The sequence below is a fragment of the Piliocolobus tephrosceles genome, chromosome 3 (assembly GCF_002776525.5).
Source record: "Piliocolobus tephrosceles isolate RC106 chromosome 3, ASM277652v3, whole genome shotgun sequence".
Taxonomy (NCBI): domain Eukaryota; kingdom Metazoa; phylum Chordata; class Mammalia; order Primates; family Cercopithecidae; genus Piliocolobus; species Piliocolobus tephrosceles.
The window spans coordinates 102,407,332-102,430,038 of NC_045436.1; the positions used below are offsets into that span (position 1 = coordinate 102,407,332).

At 36.7% G+C, this 22,707-nt stretch overlaps 1 protein-coding gene across 4 annotated transcripts in view; it reads right to left on the reverse strand.

Annotated features, from left to right (window-relative positions):
* The window catches only part of PTPN13 (protein tyrosine phosphatase non-receptor type 13), a 222,244-nt gene that overhangs the window by 62,939 nt on the left and 136,598 nt on the right, over positions 1-22,707 (reverse strand). For 2 of the 4 annotated variants that reach the window (XM_023198105.2, XM_023198106.3), the window contains exons 15-20: positions 21,845-21,997; positions 15,858-16,040; positions 12,562-12,724; positions 6,840-7,257; positions 6,603-6,700; positions 4,693-4,749 (exon numbers count right to left, since the gene is read on the reverse strand). In XM_023198105.2, coding sequence (XP_023053873.2) covers positions 4,693-4,749; positions 6,603-6,700; positions 6,840-7,257; positions 12,562-12,724; positions 15,858-16,040; positions 21,845-21,997 — 1,072 coding nt within the window. The remainder of the gene's footprint in view (positions 1-4,692; positions 4,750-6,602; positions 6,701-6,839; positions 7,258-12,561; positions 12,725-15,857; positions 16,041-21,844; positions 21,998-22,707) is intronic. The other 2 variants (XM_023198107.3, XM_023198108.3) reach the window with 2 other exon arrangements.

Below are 22,707 nucleotides of genomic sequence, written 5' to 3' on the forward strand. Positions count from 1 at the left end.
CACGTGCCATCACGCCTAGCTAATTTTTTATTTTTGTAGAAATGGAGTCTCTCTATGTTGCCCAGGCTGGTCTTGAACTCCTAGCCTCAAGTGATCCTCCTGTCTAGGCCTCCAGAAGAGCTGGAATTTCAGGTGTGAGCCACGGCACCTGGTCAGAAACTGGAACTATTTTTAATAGTCCCGTTAATAATTCCTTGTCTAGCACATGTACTCTCAAAGGATCTTCATTCATTTCAAATTCTATTTGTGCAACAATCTCGCAAGTAAAGAGATTTTTAACCATTGTTTTGCAGATGAGGAATAACACTTTATGACCTGATCAACATAATAACTAGTATCAGTGCCTATTAAAATGCCTGAAGTCAGTACTTGATAAATCCTAGTTAAATAAATTGAATGAATGTCATCACGAGAACTAGAATTTATTTTTTCTTATTTCCACTAGGTTTTTTAAAGTAGGCTAATCATTCACAAATAACTTCTTAAACCAATAAATATGACACTTAATTGACATGCTTATCAAGTTAATTCATCCACTTTGCAATTCAAGCATTTACACAAACACACACACACTTCCTAACATCAATTACAACGACAGTTCAAATTGGTCTGTGTGTGAAGGTGTTGGTGATGGTGAGTTTGTTCAACATATTCCTAAGGATATTTTTGTAAAGTGAATCTTCAAATTCAACTCTACATACTTCTCAAGTATATTGAAGCTTTCTGAAAATGAGAAGTTTTGGTTTCACTAAACTGTACGCCAGAATTTCCTTAAACCTTGGTATGCATTTTTGTAACAACCAAATCGGTATGAAAACAGACTTTATTTCTGTATGTGCAACATATAACCACCCACGGACTTAACACTGTATTAATATGTCACAAAACAAATAGTAATTTTGTCACAAAACTTGTATTGATGCTTAAATGATGTAATGTGATACTTCATATTGTATAAATAAATTCTTTTAATTTCAAAAGACAGTAACAACAATAATTTCCTCTCAGGAGTGAATTAGCCTTGTATCTCAATACTGTTTTGGTGCAAGTTTGCTAGTTCTCTGTAGAGTATATATTCCTATTCTGTTGTTTCTTTTTGACCCAAACTTAGTTATTAGCAATAAGAGTAGTGGTAATTCAGCATTTCTAATGATTTTATTAATTAAATTACAAAAAGTATCATTGGACAATGGTGTGAAGTACTTTACATATTAGGTAATCCTAAGCAAAAGCCCATCCATTATTTAATGCCTCGCTTAATGAGTTTAAGTATCCAAGATCCTTTTATCAAAAAATAGGCAATTAGCTCTATTTTTTAGCTAGAACGAATACAAAACAACACAGAACAAAACCCATACAATTATATAAGACAAATAAGGGGGTGAGGTCACATTAGGAATTGAAATCAGTATAGCCTTTAAGTGACCACACTGATGAGGTGGTAAGAAAGAACATGTTAAATCAAAGTGCTTTGTAAAATGATGAAACGATGATCATTGCTTTAAATTTCCATTTCTTCCTTCAAGTTTCACATTTAATCACCCACTGTTCAGGAATTGGGATACTTGGACACTGATGAAATCCATTATTCTATGATAGGTACTTAATAAGTCCATTAGGCATACAGTTCCCAGAAAAGCAAAATCCCAAGCAGTAAAGACAGAATAAAATGAAAGAAGAAAGAGAAAATGGCTTGAGGAGACTAATGGCTGAGTTGCTCTGGTTCTCATCCCAACTAAGAATAAAAAGGCACTAAACTGTGGTGGATTTTAAACATCCCGACAAACCGATCAAAAGTTGAAAATACCCTAAGTCAAAAATGCATTTAATACATCTAATCTACTAAATGTCCTAGCTTTAGCCTAGCCTAACTTAAATATGCTCAGAACACTTGTGTTAACTTATAGTTGGACAAAATCATCTAAAACAAAGCTTATTTTAGAATAAAGTGGTTACTATCTCATGTAATTTATTGAATACTGTACTGAAAGTGAAAAACAGAAGGGTTGTAAGGGTACTCAAAAGACAATTTTTACTGACTGCTTATTTCTTTTGCACCACTGTAAAGTCAAACCACGATAAGTCGGTGACCATCTACAGTCTGTGGTTTGGACACTTCAGGAAGCAACATGACAAACTTAGCTAAAAGTTACTTTTCAATTGCTGTATAATAATTACAGTAAAACAAGAAACATTAAAATCAATTTTACATAATTCTTGGAAAAGTTTTACAGAGTTTTGTTTTTACTCTTATAAAGGAAAATAACGAGTGTTTTTTTTTACATTGAGCAACTTTTGTTTTTGAAATCACAATTAATCAAGGGATTAGAATTCTTTCCATATTACCTTTTCAAAGTGTGAGATTGGAAGAATCATGACTTTTTTATTTTTTCTTTCAATTTTCACATTCTTTAAGAATCTCCGGAGGTCATAAAAAGTAAAAGTCAATATAATACATTCATCCTTGTTCTAAGTGATGAATGATTTAATATTAACTGATGTTCATTTACAATTTTCATCTAATAATCTTGACCAGCAGGAAAAACACTGAAATTAGAGTAACAGGTCCCATATTTGACGCATGGGCAAGTAATTTTACTTTTTGATCCTTAGTTACACTATTTGCAAAAACATGTTTGCCATGCTTTATTATGTGAAAACTTGATTCTCAACAGAATACTAATTCAGGCTACTTGGCCAGATTCAAAGAGAGTTTTCGGAAAATATAGCCTTGTTTGCAAGCTAACTGAGGCATACCTCTATATGAAGGTGGATTGGCCCTACTGTCCAGGGCAGGTGAGATTTTAAAGCTTCTGAAGGTTTAAATAGAGAAACTACCCAATGTAAATTCATACTCATGGGCTATCCAATGTACATTCATATTCTTTTTCACCATAACCTAAGCTAAAACACATTTAAAATTCTCATACTTGAATAGATTATTATCTAGCTTCTTTCAAAAGTTTAGCAGGGAGAAATAATACTTAGGCATGATCACATTATGAGGTGGTCTAAAGAGTAGACTAGAGCGTAGACTCTAGAAACAGATTGCCTTTGTTCAAATCACAGCTCTACTACCTGCTAACTTTGTGACCTTTTGCACAACTTAACTCTCTATGCTTTGGTTTCTCATTTGTGGAAAAAAAAAAAAATAACATTAACGCTCACCTCATAGGATTGTTGTGGGCATTAAATGAGAAATAATAAAAATGCTCAGAACAGTGCTTGGCACACAGTAAGTACTTAATAACTGTTAGGCAATAATTACTACCATATGGACATGTTAATAACTAAGGTATTTCAGGTACACAGGCATTCTACTACCATATGGTCGTGTTAATAACTAAGGCATTTCACGTATATAGGCATTCTACTACCATATGGACATGTTAATAACTGAGGTATTTCAGGTATACAGGTATAAATTCAGTTCATGTAAGGAGTTTGATCACTAGAAAGCTATATAACAGGATTACCAATTTAGGTCCAAGTATAAGTTCAATAATTTTTTCTTTAATGATAGGCCCTCATATTGAGGACTGATACATTCGAAAATAAAATGAGAAGGAAAGAAACCTCACCTTCATTTGCTATGAGTATTTAAGACATTGTGTGTAGTTTTTACTTTTAAAAGCAATTTTAATTCCAAGAAAAGTTTTTCTCTCTTAAAGAATTAGTATGTGTATTTTAATTAGAGAATGAGAATTATACAAAATAGCACTCTGGTGTTTGACAGTTTTGACCTAAAAAACCCCAGCAATTCTATATAGTTCAGTCTTATGCCTTCTGTTTTACCCTGGCTATAGGAATACTGAAACTAAATTTACAACTTTATCAAGTTTAGATGTATTAGTAATTTTAATTAACAGAATGGCTTCTTTCTTCATCAGGCTTTTAATTATTTCAACTTTAGGAGTCTAAGACTGAAACATTTTTGGAGGAAAGTAGTGTATAGATAGTAATAAAACATTTTCTACTCATGAAAATTGTCAGAAAGATCAAATAAGATAATGTATATGAAAATACTTTGCAATTTAAATTCTAAAAATTTTGAAGCCAGTGATGTCCAAGTCACTGGACATTTTTGGTCTTCTTCCTACGATTTTGTTTCTTAGATTATTTCTAAACTATAGTCTCAGCATTTAAAGTCTTTAAAGTCTCCTCATAATATTTAGCATAAGATTAAAAACTGGTCCTACTTAGTTCTCAGACTTCACCCTGGCCCCCACATGCCACCATACTGAGACTCCTGCAGTTCCCTAAATCTCTTTTCTCATGATTCCATGTCTCTGACCATGCTATGCCCTTGATCTGGAATGCTTATCTTTATTGTTCTGTCTGAATAAATCCTCCTTTCCCCCCAAGATTCAGCTCAAGCATCCCTTTAAAATAACTGCCTCAGTTAAAACTCTTCTTAATAGAAATTATCTCTCACCTGAACTATTATCTTAGCTTCCCAATTAGTGTCCTTATCTCTAATTTGTCATTTCATCAACATTAGCCTCAGTCAGAGGTCCCATTACATCACCATGATGCTGAAAAATACAACTCTCCTTTAACTTCAATGTAAGATTAAATCCTCGGCATGGAACTCAAGACTCTTTATTGTTAGGTCTAAGACTATCTCATTAAGTTACAAGAAAAGAGAAAAGAAATGATGGAAATGAGGGGAAAAACGTTTTGTAAACCTACCATTTTCTTTTAAGGGTACTTGGGATGAAGAATTTCCAGAATTATGCATAGTCATTCCTGCGGCATAAATTAAATTATTAGACATTTCATAAGATGGTCAGATGCTAGATATCAAAGTAATTTCTTCTGATAAGTTCATAAAAATCAATAAAACAATAAGGCAGCAACATTTTGTATTTACATTGAGAAAACATCCTCCAATGGGCATTTTCACTATTTTAAACAGTAGCTAAGAATAATAACTTATTTTGCAGCATAAAGTTAAACACAAACATATTGTTTCTGAAAATATTTTGATATATCAAATAAGAAAATGATGAAACTGGAATAAGTTTTTCATTTGTTCAAGTGTTAAAAGAAAATTCATTATTCAAATAGTAAGAATGAATAAATATAAAATGCAGAAAAATTTCCTTTTAAGAGTGTTTTATGTTTTCTGTAGAATATTTAATATCTTCCTTCTGATATGTAATGAATTTTCACGTAGAACAAAGTCTTCTTAATGAAAATAGTTTAGAATGTATGAGGCCCCATTATATGTGAACATACTTCGAAAAGTATTTCCTAAAAGATCAATCTCTTAGCCTATTTTCAACACATAGTTACCTATAGAATGAAATCTTGCCTTTTATCTAAGTTTTTTTAACTGACTGAAATTAAATTGATGATAGTATAATCTCTGAAAGCTGCGAAAGCCTACATTAATAAGGTAATGTTGCTTCCATAAATATTTATGTATTATAATGCAGAGTTCTCTTTTGTCTTCATTTACTCTACATACCCTGAATCCAATTACAGAATAAAAAAAGGAAACTGTGGTTAATTAGAGATAAATTAACAAATCTTGGGCCTAAGAAGAGAGTTTAGTAGTATTTCGTAAGACAACAGAAGGGACACAATCCTCGTTTCCCTTTTGTTTCCCATGCTGTTTCATATTTTGAGTAGTAGTTCAGATCTCTGCACTTAAAAGATCGACTCCAGTGCATTTCCTTTTTAAGGTGCACAAGACAACAGGAAACTTGAACTATTTATCTTAAAAGGTAGCATGTGTATGTGCATATATATAGATATATATGCACACATGCACGCACGCACGCACACACACACACACACACATAACCTCACTTAAATAATATGCCCTGCTATCTGGGAGAATTTGAAGAAACTGAAATCAACTTAAGCATTTCTACCTATAAATCATAGCACATTTCATAAAAGTATCTAAGGTTTTAGAGACAATTTTGTTCCTGCTAAGCTGAAAGCATCCTAAGTAAGTGTTTCTCCAAAACTATAGCATTACCAGAGTTCATTCACATTGGCTTGAAAGGAAAAGCCAAAAAAGGTAATCCAAAGTAATGGTACATGACAGTCTTAGCAAGACTGTCATGGCTACTGTGACCAAGAGAAGCTAACAGACTGGGCGTGGTGGCTCAAGCCTGTAATCTCAGCACCCTGAGAGGCCAAAGTAGGCAGATCCCTTGAGTCCAGGAGTTCAAGACCAACCTGGGCAACATGGTGAAACCCTGTTTCTATAAAAAAAGTATAAAAAGCCAAGTGTGGTACTGCATGTCTGTAGTCACAGCTATTCAGCAGGCTGAGGTGGGAGGATCACTTGGGCCCAGGAATTCGTGGCTGCAGTGAGCCATGATCACTCCACTCCATCCTGGGTGACAGAGTAAGACCCTGTCTGAGGGGGAAAAAAAGAGAAGCTAATAGTCTGCACCATGAAGCAATCACTTGTTAAATCACGTGTTAATTTGATTTGGTGCATTTTAAGTAGCCTAAAATTTATATTCAGTTTTGGCAATTAGGACATGGAACCCAAAATAATTTGATAATTAAGATGATCTTGTTCACTTCCCTCTGAGCATGAGGTACGGGACAAAGAAGGTAAACTTGTTTTTGCTGACCTAGAACATATGCTTGCCCAGGGTCTTCAATGGATGAGGAGTCTGATTCATGTTTCCTCCTTTCAGGACTTCTATTTAAACTCGCAACAGACTTTGAACTGAAGAGGGAAAAGGAAGGTAGGAGGGAAGTGTTAATGTAAAAAAATATGGTGAAAATAATAAAACATCAAAACAAAAAGAAATGTATGAAACGTAGAATTTACAAATATGTAATTGGGTTAGTTAATATGTTCTTACTTATTAAGTTTTGTGACTCCTGCCAAAGATTCTGCATCAGATCTTGACATCTGGTGAGAAGGTTTTCCCACCAACTCTGCAACGGTTTGTGGTGGGGGTTCCATGTTAACAAGGACATTTTTCCAATGTGGATAGAGAGAGGCCTGACTGAGATCATGGTATGATTTACTCATCTCTCTAGGCTTTTCCTCCCATGAAGCTTTGTCATTCTTCTCTTTTGAACTGTTCTGCAATGGCTGGTAAAGCGACAGCTCTGAGCAGGATAGCCTCTTCAGAATCTCAGCTTGAACTGATAAAGGTCGAACAGCAAGTTTGTTGAGGGTGCTGCTGGCCAGACTGCCAGTGCTGATTGCTCGTCCCATATTAAATCCTCTAACAGACTCTGCTTGGAGATTCAGGCTCCTAAACGAAGCTCTCTCTACAAGGAAATAGGATGCTTTACATGATGGAAACGCCACAGTACCTTTATGAGAATAATTATGTTAATAAATAAGCAGCATGTAGTTTTTAATCATTTTGATTGCCAGCATAAGTAGGTAGCTTTCAAAGTGTGGCAATCAGGGTTTTAAAAAGGAGGGTTGAAGATCTGGTTTTCATACCATATCTTCATCTCGTTAGCTTTCTCTTAGTTGCAGCCTACTCAACATTTCCTGCTTCATCTAATGATTTTCTTGGACTCAACAATGTTTGGGGGTCAGGCTTGCTGACACCAAATTCCTTATAGGTTTCAGTTAGAAATGAGAATGACATTTAACACAGAAATTTTCAATGCTAGTACTGTCTCTACTAAAATATCAGCACCCAAGAATAGGGAGAGGGAGAGATGAAACCTGGATGGGCTGACATGGTGAACACACACCCGTAAAAGCTATGCAGAGGAGTTTTGCCCAGAGAGTTTTTAAAGCTTAAGGCAGATTGTGGTGATGGTGAATTGCATACTTTAAATAGGTGAACTGTATGGTATTGAATTATATCTCAATAATGCTGCTACAAAAAAAAATGCATTTATGGCAAATTATTCCTTTTGTTATTTCACTACTATGCCAAACCCACCTTCTCACTGGGCTGACTTGATGATTTATCTGAGGCAACAGAGGAATGGGAGAATCAAGCAGTACTAATCTGTCTGTTTTAGTATCTGTAAATTAACATGATCAGGGAGCACGGCACCTCTTTATGCTTCAATTTCTTTCACTCCCAAATACACATCCAAAGTTGTCTTATAGAGGCTAAATTTACAGATACTTTATAACAAGTGTTTGGCTATTCTATTTTGTAAGAACCAGTGTCACAGTGATATTTTAATATTTGAGGCTAATAACAAAAGCATTGCAGTATATGTAAATGAAGAATAGGAGCGCAGGATTTCAAATGATTTAGTTTTTCATGCAGTTAGTGACCCATATCACAAGGCACTACCTTTGATCCCCTCTGGAAAGCAGCAATTCTATGTTGTTGCATTCTACATGGAATTAAGTTTGACTGCTACATACAACAACTGGGAACTTCCTTTTATAAAGAAAATGTCTCCCTTGAAGAAAAAGGAGGAGGAGGAAGAGGAGACAGAGGAGGAGGGAGGGAGGGGAGGCAGAAGAAAGAAAGAAAATATCAAATGATTACTGACTTAGATTCTTGGATTGTTTCATTTATCTTCTACTTCCTAGGAATATTAATAATTGATATTTTCTCTCAGGCATAAAGAGGCAGGAAAACATTAAAGGTTTTTAATATTCATGCATCAGAATTAAGTTTAAAGAAACATGCCTTATTGTCACTAGGAAAATTCAATGATCTCTCTCTGAAATGGAAGTGGGCACCAAGTTACAACAAGACCTTAAAAAACCAAAGACTTTTAAAAATACACCTTCGTTAAAAATTCCCATAATCAAGCCGGGCGCAGTGACTCACGCCTGTAATCCCAGCACTTTGGGAGGCTGAGGCGAGCAGATTACGAGGTCAGGAGATTGAGACCATCCTGGCTAACACGGTGAAACCCTGTCTCCACTAAAAATACAAAAAATTAGCCAGGTGTGGTGGCGGGCGCCTGTAGTCCCAGCTACTCAGGAGGCTGAGGCATAGAATGGCGTGAACCCAGGAGGTGGAGCTTGCAGTGAGCTGAGATGGCGCCACTGCACTCCAGCCTGGGCGAGAGAGCGAGACTCTGTCACAAAAAAAAAAAAGGTAAAAAAAAAAAAAAAAAAAATCCCATTGTCATATTTACCTCAAAATATAAAGTTTTTATTAGAGCAAATAACACTATTCTATTTTCATTTACTTTACGAGTTGCCTGTAATCAAACAAGCAAAATGAAGTCTTCAGAAGGAAATGCCTTTACATCCAATAGATTTCTCCATCCTTAAAGAAAATGTAGACCAAATTTTGGCAGGAATGATAGCTGGCTCAGTTTAGTCAGCTTTGTGAACATATTAGGGAATAAGATATTCAAATCCATTTGTAGCCTACTCTTGGATATGGGATGGGATCATAAACCAACCATTTATCTGGTGTTTCCTACTGCCTTTTACCTGGAAAGAACTGCAACATGGATTAGAATGAACTTGTATCCTAATATTAATGTTTCAAATTTGAACACAAAGGCTTGCTAGCTCCATACTTAGTGTGCAATTCATACTTCCTAATCTGTTTCTACTATTGTTCAGTCCCTGCTACCATTTTGTGATTTCTTATATCGTCAGCTTAATCATATTCTCTTTTTAGGAGAGGGACTTCATTTATTCTCTTACCCCTTAGTACTATGCACTTACAAATAGTAAATGCTCAATAACTGATTAATCTTAAAGCCATGCAAATCAGTTCTTGGGAAATTCATCAAGCAGAAAGTGCACTGGATTAGGAATTAAGAGATACGACCTCTATATATGACATGAGGGCAAAACACTATCTTCTCTCAACCTGTTTTGCCATTAGTAAAATTTTGAACTTAATGACCTGTAAGGTTCTTTCTAGCACCAATATTCTATGACTCTAAAGAAGCAGCATACATTTGTTAGCCCAGTAACCTGCCACAGATAACACCAGTTGTTTTCACTTGTAGTACAAATAAATAGGCAGACAGTTACTTATAAGCCAAGGGGAAAGATACAGATCACACCATCTTAAAGTGCTTTCATATATGAGGGCAAGGATACATAGCTGTTGTGATCCTGGGGGTAAACCTGTGACATATATATACAACAGTATCCCCAGCCCCACTCCATGGATGAAGAAACTGAGATTCCAAAAAGTCACTTACTTTGCTAAGGTCATTCATTCATCTACTACTACTGCTGCTGCTGCTGCTGCTGCTACTATTACCACTATTACATAGTGTAGAGGCATATAGTATAGTAGTAGTACTATCTTCTAGTGGTAAAACAATGTTGATGATGGTGATGACAATAATGATAATGAATACTTCAGTAAATGTTTACTGAATATTTTTTGCCAGGTAGTTTTAAAGGGCTCTACATGTATGAATTCATTTTCGTTTCACAACTTTCTGATATAGGTATTATCTTACGGTAATCATTTTATAGATGAAGTAACTAAGGCAAAGAGTTTAAGTAGCTTGCCCAAGGTTTTAGGGCTTGTAAGTAACAGAGCCTAGTTTACCACAGGCAATTTGGCTCCTGAGCTCATGCTCTTAACTGCTATACTATGTTGTTCTTCAGTATAAGAAATGTTGAGGATGAGAGACTAACTTCAAACTTTTGTCTTCTGATTCTGTTCACTATACTACAACTGTAATGAAGTAACCTTCAATTGTTATGGATTGTACTGAACAGAATATTAGTCAAAGTAAGAATGGTGATGGCTCTAATAGGTCTGATATTTCACTATACTTTGAAAATATATAAGAGCATATAAACTTTCTAGCAGAGCAAAGCAGAAAGAGAATAATGAGATTACTTTATAGCAGTGGTTATTGTATTTTAGCATGTGTAAAAATCATTACTGAGTTGGGAGGCCAAGGCGGGCAGATCACGGTCAGGAGTTTGAGACCATCCTGGCCAACATGGTGAAATCCTATCTCTGCTAAAAATACAAAAATTAGCCAGGCACAGTGGCAGGTGCCTGTAATCCCAGCTACTCTGGAGGGTGAGGCAGGAAAATCGCTTGAAACCAGAAGGCAAAGGTTGCAGTGAGCCAAGACTGCACCAAAACAAGATTTAGACAAGAGAAAAACTCTGTCTCAAAAAAAAAAAATTAATAATAATAATTACTGAGGAAAGCCTATTAAAGTACATATTCTAGGGTCCAAATTCCCAAAGACTGTAGCTTTCTGAGTTTTATGTACGTTCCAGGAATCTTCATTTTAAATCAGCATACAACCTCCACTCCCATCATGATTCTGAAAGGTTGAGAAACATCTAGTCATAGGTTGCCATCGCCCCAGTCTGCTCTTATGGGGAAAATATTTTCTGAATGTGAAACAGTTTGGGTAAAGAATTCATAGGACCCTGCTGCACAAGGTCATCAGTGCTATTCCATTAAATTTTTAAATCACATACTTCTCACTGTTTCACTTATACCTGTAAGAATTTACTATGCAGAATTAAATTTTGTATAATTTTAATCTCTAATTGCAGAAATCACCAAATCAGTTTTATCTCTCTGAAATTTAAACATTTCAGTTCTGATTGAGATATTTTTTCAGAGTCAGATTAGTTTCTTCTGCTGACTCCTTTTCAAAAGAAAGTAAAACCATTCTCCTGACCATTTATATTAGGCACTATGACTATCCATCTCAATCTCAGAACAGGGATGCACCCAAGTAAAACAAATAGGTGGTAAATCTGCCACCCAGAAAACTATACAGTGTGTCTCTTCACTGTCCTGTTCTGGGTGCATACTTTCCCCATCCTCTGCCTTGTTTCCTATATTCTTTCCCTCATCTCTAAAGCCCTTCCATTTATCTCCAAAGTAGTTGCATTATTTTTATCCTTCATATCCAATTCAAGTGCCACCTGCCCAGTACTCTAGTCTCTGATTTCCCTCTTCTAACAGTACAGGTCATAAAGTCTGTACGATATAATCTGTTACTGAAATCCTGAACTTTTATTTATTTATTTTTTTGAGACGGAGTCTGGCACTGTCACCTGGGTTGGAGTGCAGTGGTGCGATCTCAGCTCACTGTAACCTCTGCCTCCCGGGTTCAAACGATTCTTCTGCCTCAGCCTCCCAAGTAGGTGGGATTACAGGTGCCCACTACCACACTTGGCTAATTTTTTGTATTTTTAGTAGAGACGGGGTTTCACCACGTTTGCCAGACTGGTCTCAAACTCCTGACCTCGTGATCCACCCGCCTCGCCCTCCCAAAGTGCCGGGATTACAGGCGTAAGCCACCGTGCCTGGCTGAAATCCTGAACTTCTATTGTGTATTGCTGTTTCAAGCATGTTGGTCTTACCTTTCGAAATATTGGATAAGTTTACTGAGGGTAGAGAACATGGTCAAACTTTTATAATGTTTACATCAACTAGCCTTTCATTGCTAAGCACAAAATGGACATTTCAACAGGTACTCCCTAGGAGTCTTTTCTCAGGGTGAACATGAAGCTGAAATAGTGGTTTCATCTGTGACACCTTTATAGATTTGATTTAGCCATTTAACATGTATATACATTGTAAGTTTTCATCCTAAACATGGCAGTTCTTTTAAAACTTGGTGGCAAAAATTCTGCATATTCCCAGGAGTCATCTGAAATAGTCTGTTTCTCCTTACCAATATCTTGGGCATCTTGGTTGCTCTGTCTTGCTCTCATCTGTAGCTGGAACTTATGCTGGGAAGAGCAGAGGTGCAGCAGGTACTGGCATACCTTACCGTTGTCTGTCTGGAAGGCATGTTTTATTCCATCTGATGTATTTTGCAATGTGATTTTCTTTTTCTACAATATTAACCAAGGGTATTCATAATTATAATAAGCAGAGATATTATTTATATTTCCTGTTATTAGGCACTGGGTGTTGACTTACATCTAATATAAATATAATCCTATATAGTCATGCATCACTTAACAATAAAGATATGTTCCAAGAAATACATCATTAGGTGATTTTGTCATTGTGCAAACATCCTGAAGTGCACTTATACAAACTTAGATGGGATAGCTTACTACTACACATCTAGACTATATGGTGTAGCCTATTGGTCCTAGGCTTCAAACCTGTATAGCCTACTAAATACTGTAGGCAACTGTTTGTGTAGTATATATCTAAACACAGAAAAGGTGTGGTAAAGATATAACATTATAATCTTATGGGACCGCCATTACTCGTGGTCAGTTGTTGACGGAAAAGTCATTACATGGCACATGACTGTATTATTATAAACAAATGCAAGAAATAAATTAATATTGTTTGCCACTTTCAGAAATTGTAGCCTAAATCTAGATTGTATATATCAGTCATCAACAAAGGAAACTGATTCCTTTGATAAGATTATTGATATTTTGAATTTATGGTAATGTTTACAAACACCAAAACTGTTTGGAAAGGAAATAATAAATACGTGTTCTACTCTATTGGGTAAAGAAAATGAAAGTTTAACAAGATATTTTTATTAATATATAACGATAAGAGCTGGGATTCAGTTAAGTAGAGTCTGGGTGGCATAAAGGCTGAATAGAAGTTGTGGAAAATTAAAGAAAATGTGAGATGGAGAGGTACTGGTAACATAACTGCTGGGTTGAGAGATAAAACACATTGGTATTTAGAGATAGTGATTTGTGCCAAATATAGGGAAAATAGGAGAATCACCAAATCAGTTTCATCTCTCTGAAATTTCTTGAAAAATGAATGTCTCTTGTGGAAGAGAGCATACTCAAATTTGTGACTTACATGGTGAGGCTTGCTGGTGACCCACGCCTTAAGAGACCAGTGTTCAACATGTCGGGGATCTAAGACTAATATCACTGGAGAATCACTTAAGTTCAGTTAGACTGTACTCTAGCTCTTGGCTACTGTGCAGATTATTCTACTTCATGTCCCTTGTCTTTACTTCAAATGTGGAAATAGGCATGGAAAAGCCAAATTTTGTAGGCTTACAAGAGTTGTAATAACAGAGTATTACCCAGACTTCAATCATGTCATCTTTACAATTTCTAGCCTTGGTTATTTATAAATTTTTCAAGGGACTTTTCTTACTTGTATAAATTCAAAGAAACTTTACAAATAAAACAACACTGCTAAATTCTAGCTAGATATTGTTGCCAATTAAAGCTCCAGGATTAAATCTGTTTTCTTTGTTAGAAACAGAAATCAGTATTAGAGAGGAGCTAAAGATACAGTAGCAACAAACTAGTATCTTGATTATCAGTAGTATACCAAGTAACTCTTCAAATACTTGGAGAACATTTTTTCTTTCCTAACAAACATACCACTTAACCACTGTCAAGGAATTTGCAAAGACACTGAACTCCATAGTTGTAAAACTCTCTCACTGATTCAAGCATTAACATTAAAGAATCTTCTTAGTTCATCAGTCAAAAGAACTGCAGAACCAGTACCTATAATAAAACACCCAAAGGCAGCAAAGATCACACACACAAAAATGCAGAGATAGGTTAGAGGTTCATATTAATTATGAAAAGTGATAGTATAGATGATTTAATATCTAAGAAAGATGTATAGTTTTGAAACACAAACGAAGAATATTTGATTCTCTCCAAGTGTTAATGGATGGACTGGATAAGAAATGTGCTTGAGAGAACTCAGTTGTGAGATATGAGAAGACAAATGGTAACTTTCCTACTTCCCCAGAGGTTAGCAGAAATAAAAAGGAGGGTTAAAAAAATAGAGTTCGGTGTTAGAGAAAGAACTTCAGGATAAATGAATGCTATTAAATATAGGAATAATTTGAGTGGGAATGTGAACTATTCTCTATTCCTGCAGATCTTTAAAAATGAACGAATCACGGCTAGGTCTATATATGGGCGTCAGTGTGGTAGCTTGGCAAATTACATAGAGCTGAATGCTGTGTGATTATTTGACTTGTTGCCTTTTCAAAATGGTCCAAACTGGATTTCTACTTAATTAATTTAAGGTTTCCTTCAGACATGGGCTCTGCCAGCATTTCCACTGGGGGAAGGTAAATTAAACTCAGGTAATTTCCTGGTCCTGACAATCTTGAGAAGATGTGGGTGGTCCACAGAACATATTATTTGGCAATCTTGTGATATCTCTTGGTTTCAGAGGAAACCAATCAACTAACCATTAGGTCTAGAAATGGTGTTAGGGTTGAAGATTATCCAGATTCATCAGGACCTTGGTAACTATATAAACACTGTTTTGCTGAGACTATACTTTAGCCTAAATATGAACTAAAGGTATCAGTAGTTCCTGAATATCACCAGGAAAACAAACATCTGAACATATTAATATTTTTTATTCATCTCTGAAGTCGGCCAATGGAACTTTAATGTTCAGGTATCCCAACTAGGTCCAAAATCAAAATATGCCTTTATCGCTAACTATCTTCCATAAACATATTTTCTAAAAATCATTTTCTAACTTTATCTCTATAGAGAGCTGTACACCAAAAATCTAAAACTGCAGAAAGTCCTGGGACTAATTCATAAAATCTAGTAAGTCTCTGTACCTCTGAGATTCAAATAACAGTTGCTACGAGGGGGTCTACTATTGGGCCAGACAAGGTTCACTAGGGTTAAGATAATTATCTATCTTAAAAACATTAGGAGGATTTCTCTGTGTGAGATGTTACAACCCTAGAATAAGTTCTGACTTATTCAGAGAATTCAAGCTGGTTGTAATTTAACTAAAGTTAATTGAGCATATAACCAGTCAGGAATGTGTAATAATCTTAAAAATCACCTGTTGAAAAAACCAGACATAAATAAAATCTCAATAATACTTTCTACAACTACAAAGGAAGAGTTAAATAGTATTAAGATGAATTATCCCCATTGAATGGCAGAGTCTAAGGAAAGTCTGTTAATATGTTGCACTGGAAGTTGGTAATAACATTTGAAAATATAATGAAAAGAGGTTAAATGGACATACAGAAAAAGATATTTTCTTCGTTTCCCTCCATGGAAAGCGAAGGACCAATGTGCGCACTCCATTGTGAACTTCAAACACAAGGACACCTTTAGAACAGACTCCAAGCAATATTCCTGTTTGTGACTTTTTCTCAGGGTGCACTCGGTGAAAATGAACTCCATATTCTGTCAGTCTTTGGCAGACCTGTTGGAATAATATCATACCATAGCAATACACTTTGGTAAATGGTGACATAAAGCTGTATGATATGGTTTAGCTGTGTCCCCACCCAAATCTCATCTTGAATTCCCATGTGTTATGGGAGGGACCAATTGGGAGGTAATTGAATCATGGGGGCAGGTCTTTCCTGTGTTGTTCTCATGATAGTGAATAAGTCTTACAGATCTGATGGTTTTAAAAAGGGGAGTTTCCCTGTACAAGCTCTCTTCTCTTGTCTGCATCCATGGGAGACACGCCTTTCACCTTCTGCCATGATTGTGAGGCCTCCTCAGTCACATGGAACTGTAAGTCCATTAAATCTCTTTCTTTTGTAAATTGCACTCTCTCAGGTATGTCTTTATCAGCAGTGTGAAAATGAATTAATACAGCAGATAGGTACCAGTAGAGTGGGGTATGGCTGAAAAGATACCTGAAGATGTGGAAGTGACTTTGGAACTGGGTAACAGGTAGAGGCTGGAACAGTTTGGAGGGCTCAGAAGAAGATAGGAAAATGTGGGAAAGTTTGGAACTTTCTAAAGACTAGTTGAATGGCTTTGACAAAAATGCTGATGGTGATATGAACAATAAGGTCCAGGCTGAGGTGGTCTCAGATGGAGATGAGGAACTTGCTGGGAACCCGTTGGGAACTGGAGCAGAGGTGACTCTTGTTATTTTATTTTATTTTTTTCAGCAAAGAGATTGGCAGCATTTTGCCCTTTTCCTAGAGATTTGTGGAACTTTGAACTTGAGAGAGATGATTTAGAGTATCTGGCAGAACAAATTTCTAAGCAGCAAAGCATTCAATATGTGACTTGGGTGCTGTTAAAGGCATTCAGTTTTAAAAGGGAAACAGGGCATAAAAGTTTGGAAAATTTGCAGCCTGACAATGTGATAGAAAGAAAATTCCATTTTCTGAGGAGAAATTCAAGCTGGCTGCAGAAATTTGCATAAGTAGCAAGGAGCCAAATGTTAATTACCAAGACAATGGGGAAAAGGTCTCCAGGGCATGTCAGAGACCTTTGTGGCAGCCCCTCCCATCACAGGGCTGGAGGTTTAGGAGAAAAAAATGCTTTTGTGGGCCAGGCCCAGGGTCCCTCTGCTGTGTAGAATCTAGGGACTTGGTGCCCTGCATCCTAGTCACTGCAGCTGTGACTAAAAGGGGCCAAGGTACAGCTCGGGCTGTTGTTTCAGAGGCTGGAAGCCCCAAGCCTTGGCAGCTTCCACATGGTGTTGAGCCTGTAGGTGCAGAGAAGTCAAGAACTGAGGTTTGGGAACCTTCGTCTAGATTTCAGAGGATGTATGGAAACTCCTGGATCCCAGGGAGACATTTGCTGCAGGGGCAGGGCCCTCATGGTGAACCTCTGCTAGGGCAGTAGGGAAGGGAAATGTGGGGCTGGAGCCTGCACACAGAGTCCCAATTGGAGCACCACCTAGTGGAGCTGTGAGAAGAGGGCCACTGTCCTCCAGACTCCAGAATGATAGATCCAATGACAGCTTGCACCATGCATCTGGAAAAGCCACAGATACTCAACACCAGCCCATGAAAGCAGCCAGGAGGGGGGCTACACCCTGCAAAGCCACAGGGGCAGAGCTGCCCAAGACCTTGGGAGCCCACCTCTTGCATCAGCGTGACCCAGATGTTAGACATGCAGTCTAAGGAGATCATTTTGTAGCTTTAAGGTTTGACTGCCTTGCTGGATTTCAGACTTGCATGGGACCTGTAGCCCTTTTGTTTTGGCCAGTATCTCCCATTTGGAATGGCTGTATTTACCCAATGCCTATACCGCCATTGTACCTAGGAAGTAACTAACTTGCTTTTGATTTTACAGGCTCATAGGCAAAAGGGACTTGCCTTATCTCAGACGAGACTTTGGACTGTGGACTTTTGAGTTAATGCTGAAACGAATTAAGACTTTGGAGAACTGTTCGCAAGGCATGATTGGTTTTGAAATGTGAGGACATGAGATGTGGGAGGGGCCAGAAGCACAACATGGTTTGGCTGTGTCCCCACCCAAATCTCATCTTGAATTTCCACATGTTGTGGGAGGGACCCAGTGGGAGGTAAGTGAATCATGGGGACAGGTCTTTCCCATGCTGTTCTCATAATAGTGAGTAAGTCTCACAAGATCTGATGGTTTTAAGAGGGGGAGTTTCCCTGTACAAGCTATCTTCTCTTGTCTGCCACCATGTGAGACCTTCCACCACGATTGTGAGGCCTCCCCAGCCATGTGGAACTGTAAGTCCATTGAACCTGTTTCTTTTGTAAATTGCCCAGTCTCGAGTATATGTCTTTATCAGCAGTGTGAAAAAGGACTAACACACTGTATCAATGTAGTTTAATGTGGAAAGGATAATCTTTTCAACAAAGGTTACTGGAACAACTGTATATCCACACGCCAAAAAAGTGAATTTCAACCCTTACTTCACCCTACATATAAAATGTAACCAAAAATGGATCACACACCTAAATAGAGGCACTAAAAGCATAAAACTTAGAAAGTATTTGTGACCCTGGGTTGGGCAAAAATTTCTTAGATGGAATATAAAAACTATAAACTAGAAAATAAAAAAATTGGAAACTTCATTAACATTCAAAACTTGCTCATCAAGAGTTAATGTTGGCCAGCGCAATGGCTCGTGCCTATAATCCCAGCACTTTGGAAGGCCAAGGCAGGCACATTACTTGAGGCTAGGAGTTTGAGACCAGCCTGGCCGTCATAACAAAATCCTATCCCTGTGAAAAATACAAAAATTAGCCAGGTGTGGTGGTGCACACCTGTAATCCAAGCTACTCAGGAGGCTGAGGCAGAAGCATCACTTGAACCTGGGAGGTGGAGACTGCAGTGAGCCAAGATTGCACCACTGCATTCCAGCCTGGGCAACTAAGTGAGACTCTTAAAAATAAAAAAGAAGAGTCAATGTTAAGAAAATGTATGGCAAGCCACAGACTAGGAGTAAATATATGTAAACATATATCTGATAAAAGACTTGTATGCAGAATATTTAAAGAACATGTACTTCTCAACAGTAAGGAAACATATAACCAGTTACAAAAGGGGGTAAAAGGTTTCATTCGACACATCAATAAAGATGATATATAAATAGCAAATAAACACATGAAAAGACTGGTCAACATAAATAGTAATGAGGGAAGTACAAATTAAAACCATAATAATATACCACTACTCACCCATTTCAAATGTTAAAGTGAAAAAGACTGAAACTACCAAGTGTTGTCAAGGATGTGGAGCAACTGAAATTCACACACTGTTGGTAGGACTGTAAAACTGTACAATGATTTTGGAAAACAGTTTGGAAGTTTCTTACAAAGTTAAACATGTACTTACCATAGGTCCCAGCAATCCTATTGCTAGATATTTACTCAGGAGAAATAAAAACTGTGTTCACAGAAAAATGTGAACTGGAATGTTTATAACAGCTTTGTATCTATCAACTAATGAAAAGAATAAACAAATTATACATTTGCACAAATAAAAACTACTCAGAAAAAAAAGAAAAGAAACTACTGATATATACCACCCCATGGATGAATCTTAAAAGTATTATTCTAGGCCAGGCACGGTGGCTCACGCCTGTAATCCCAGCACTTTGGGAGGCCGAGGCAGGCAGATCACAAGGTCAAGAAATCGAGACCATCCTGGCCAACATGGTGAAACCGCGTTTCTACTAAAAACAAAAAAAATTAGCCGGGCGTGGTGGCACGTGCTTGTAGTCCCAGCTACTCCAGAGGCTGAGGCAGGAGAATGTTTGAACCCGAGAGATGGAGGTTGCAGTGAGCCGAGATCATGCCACCGCACTCCTGCCTGGCGACAGAGTGAGACTCCGTCTCAAAAACAGAAACAAAAAAAGTATTACTCTAAGTGAAAAAAGCCAGACATAAAAGACTCTATATTATTTTTTACATGACATTCTAGAACAAAAAAATACTATGGTAATTGCAGATCAGTAGTTGCTAAGGGTTACAGGTAGGGGGAGGGGACTGACTATAAAGAGACATGAGAGAACTTTCTGTATTCGAAATGTGCTATATCAGGAGTTGGTAAGCTTTTTCTGTAAAGGGCCAGATAGTAAATATTTCAGGCTTTGTGGATCATATGATCTTTATTGTAATGACTGGACTTTGCGGTTGTAATGTGAATGCAGATACAGATGATATATAAAGAAATGAGTATGGACTAGTTCCAATAAAACTATTTATAGAACAGGCAGGCCACAGTTTGCTAACCCTTGTTCTCAAGACTGTGGTGCTGAATACATATTTTTATATTTTATTTTACTTTACTGTTTTATTTTATTTTGAGATGGGATCTCATTCTGTTGCTTAGACTGGAACCCAGTGACAAGATCAAAGCATACTGCAGCCTCAAACTCCCAGGCTCAAGTGATCCTACATCAGCCTCCCAACCAGCTGGGATTATAGACATGCATAACTATGCCCAAGCTCAATGGCATATATATTTTAAAAACTCACCGAACACATAAAAATGGTAAATTTTATTGTATATAAATTATACTTCAATAAAGCAGATTTACAAAAGATATTTCAAAAGCAACATAATATATAGCAAAAGTGAAGCCTTAGAAGGTTGTGTTAACAAGATAAAACTTCTTAAGTTAGAAGAAAGATGCTGAAGTTAAAGGGAAATGAAGTAACAGAATATATTATTAGAAGGAGTAGTGCAACCTAATATTCATTAGGCATGCTAATTACAGGGAGAAAACTGAAACTTAGAGAAGTTAAATACATTGTCCAAGGTCACTCAGCTAGTTGAAATAAGAATTCAAATGCAAGACTGTCTGCCTGCAAATCCTCATGCAAATTCTTTTGACTGCGCCAATCTGCCTTCTACCTTTATTAATAAAATTATAATGTAACTTCTTACTTTCTACAAGCATAAAAATGTAATAACTAAGAAAGTGTAGGTCCATAATTTAATATCTTTAAATTTAGACTCAAACAGAACAAACCATCTTGCCTTTCTTTCTTTCCATGAACACTAGATTAAAGGTAATATAAGTCTGTGAATAAAATCCTTTCATAAATTTTCATAGGGCTGGGAAACTTGGTTTCTTTCTACATGTAGCAGCGAATGGAAGGCATACTGTTATATCCTAGGAAGCTAAAACAGAAGAATGTTCTGAAAATTTGTCTTTTCAATGGAACACTATCTTATATTTGCTATTTGCATTTGAAGTTTACATGGTACTATTTTTCTTGATTATAAATGCACTATTTATCTGAGGTCATATAGAAGCTGGTTATAGGTCTAATAGAACTGTAACCTAGTAAGTCATTTTTTTCTGACTCTCTACCCCTATCTACATTAATTGGCATTTAGTGGGAAGACCATTTTTAAAGGATGTAACTTAATTTTAAGCCTTTTGAGAAAAAGCAAAACAATTCTAGAATCAGTATGAACTTGCCTCTCTTATCAAGCCATTCACCAAATTCATTTGCTTCTTCTGTATAATGTATTTTGATTTTGCGTATGGAATAAGATAAAAGCATAGGATTAACAGCCAGATAGAGATGGGTTCAAATCATATTTGCCCCATATCTCTGGGAACATTACATTTCCTCTTTGAGTCTCATTTCCCTTTTTTAAAAATGGGAATTAAAATACCATAATTTTGGTCAGCAATAAATGAGATGAGATTATGCACAGTATCAGTTTTTGGCACTTGAACTCTTAGATATGTGTCCTCTAACACTTCTTGCTTACTTGAAAAAGATACAAAGCTTATCATTTGTAATCTTGCATGCTTACCTTTAAAAATTCTAACTCTGTCTCTTTTTCAGAAGCTCCCACATAGGTACTATGCAATTTGGGTAACTCTTCTTTGATATAGGATAAATCTAGTTTCTCCATCACTCTGGCAGGCAAATAGTGCTCCATTCTAAAGTAAGACACACCATGAACCTAGAAAAAAGAATGTTTTCATAAGCAATTGCTTGCCCTTTATTGGAATAAACCCTCTTCTATCTTAAAGAAGTTCTTGCTTTGGCTAAGAGATGAAGTACTTCTATTTCTACATCTCTCTCTGAGGAATGAGTTTTAGAAGAAATGCATCAGTCTTTCTTTTTTTTATTCACTGAGATAAAATGACTGAACTGATGAGCAAGTTTGAGGAGTGTGACATTCAAGGGCCTCATATCACTATAGTTTAGGATGAACGTTGTAAAGGATGCTGCTCCAGTGGCACAGCTTCCAGCCCCTTGCTTCCTCTTAGATCACTTTTATTTAGAAACATCAGGCTTTAAGTATACTGTGAGTTCTCCACACAGTAAGCTCTGCCAGGCTGCCAGCCCATTATGTGGAAGGCAGAAGATCCTTTTAATTTATATTTAACTAATAACTCCTGTGTCTAGTCTCTGTAGGTTAGAACTTGGGAGAAGGAGTAAGTGGTAGATATTCCTAAACTCCAAAACAGGATAACTCTAAACAGGAAAAAAAATCCCACACTTCATGATTTTATATAATTGATATACATGGAGTGCTTGGTCATTTTGAGGTACCAAAGAAGCCTCTAAATCTTCAGATCTAAACATCAAACACGTGAATTATGTTTTTTTTTTTTTTTTTTTTGAGGCAGAGTCTTGCTCTGTGGCCCAGGCTGGAGTGCAGTGGCC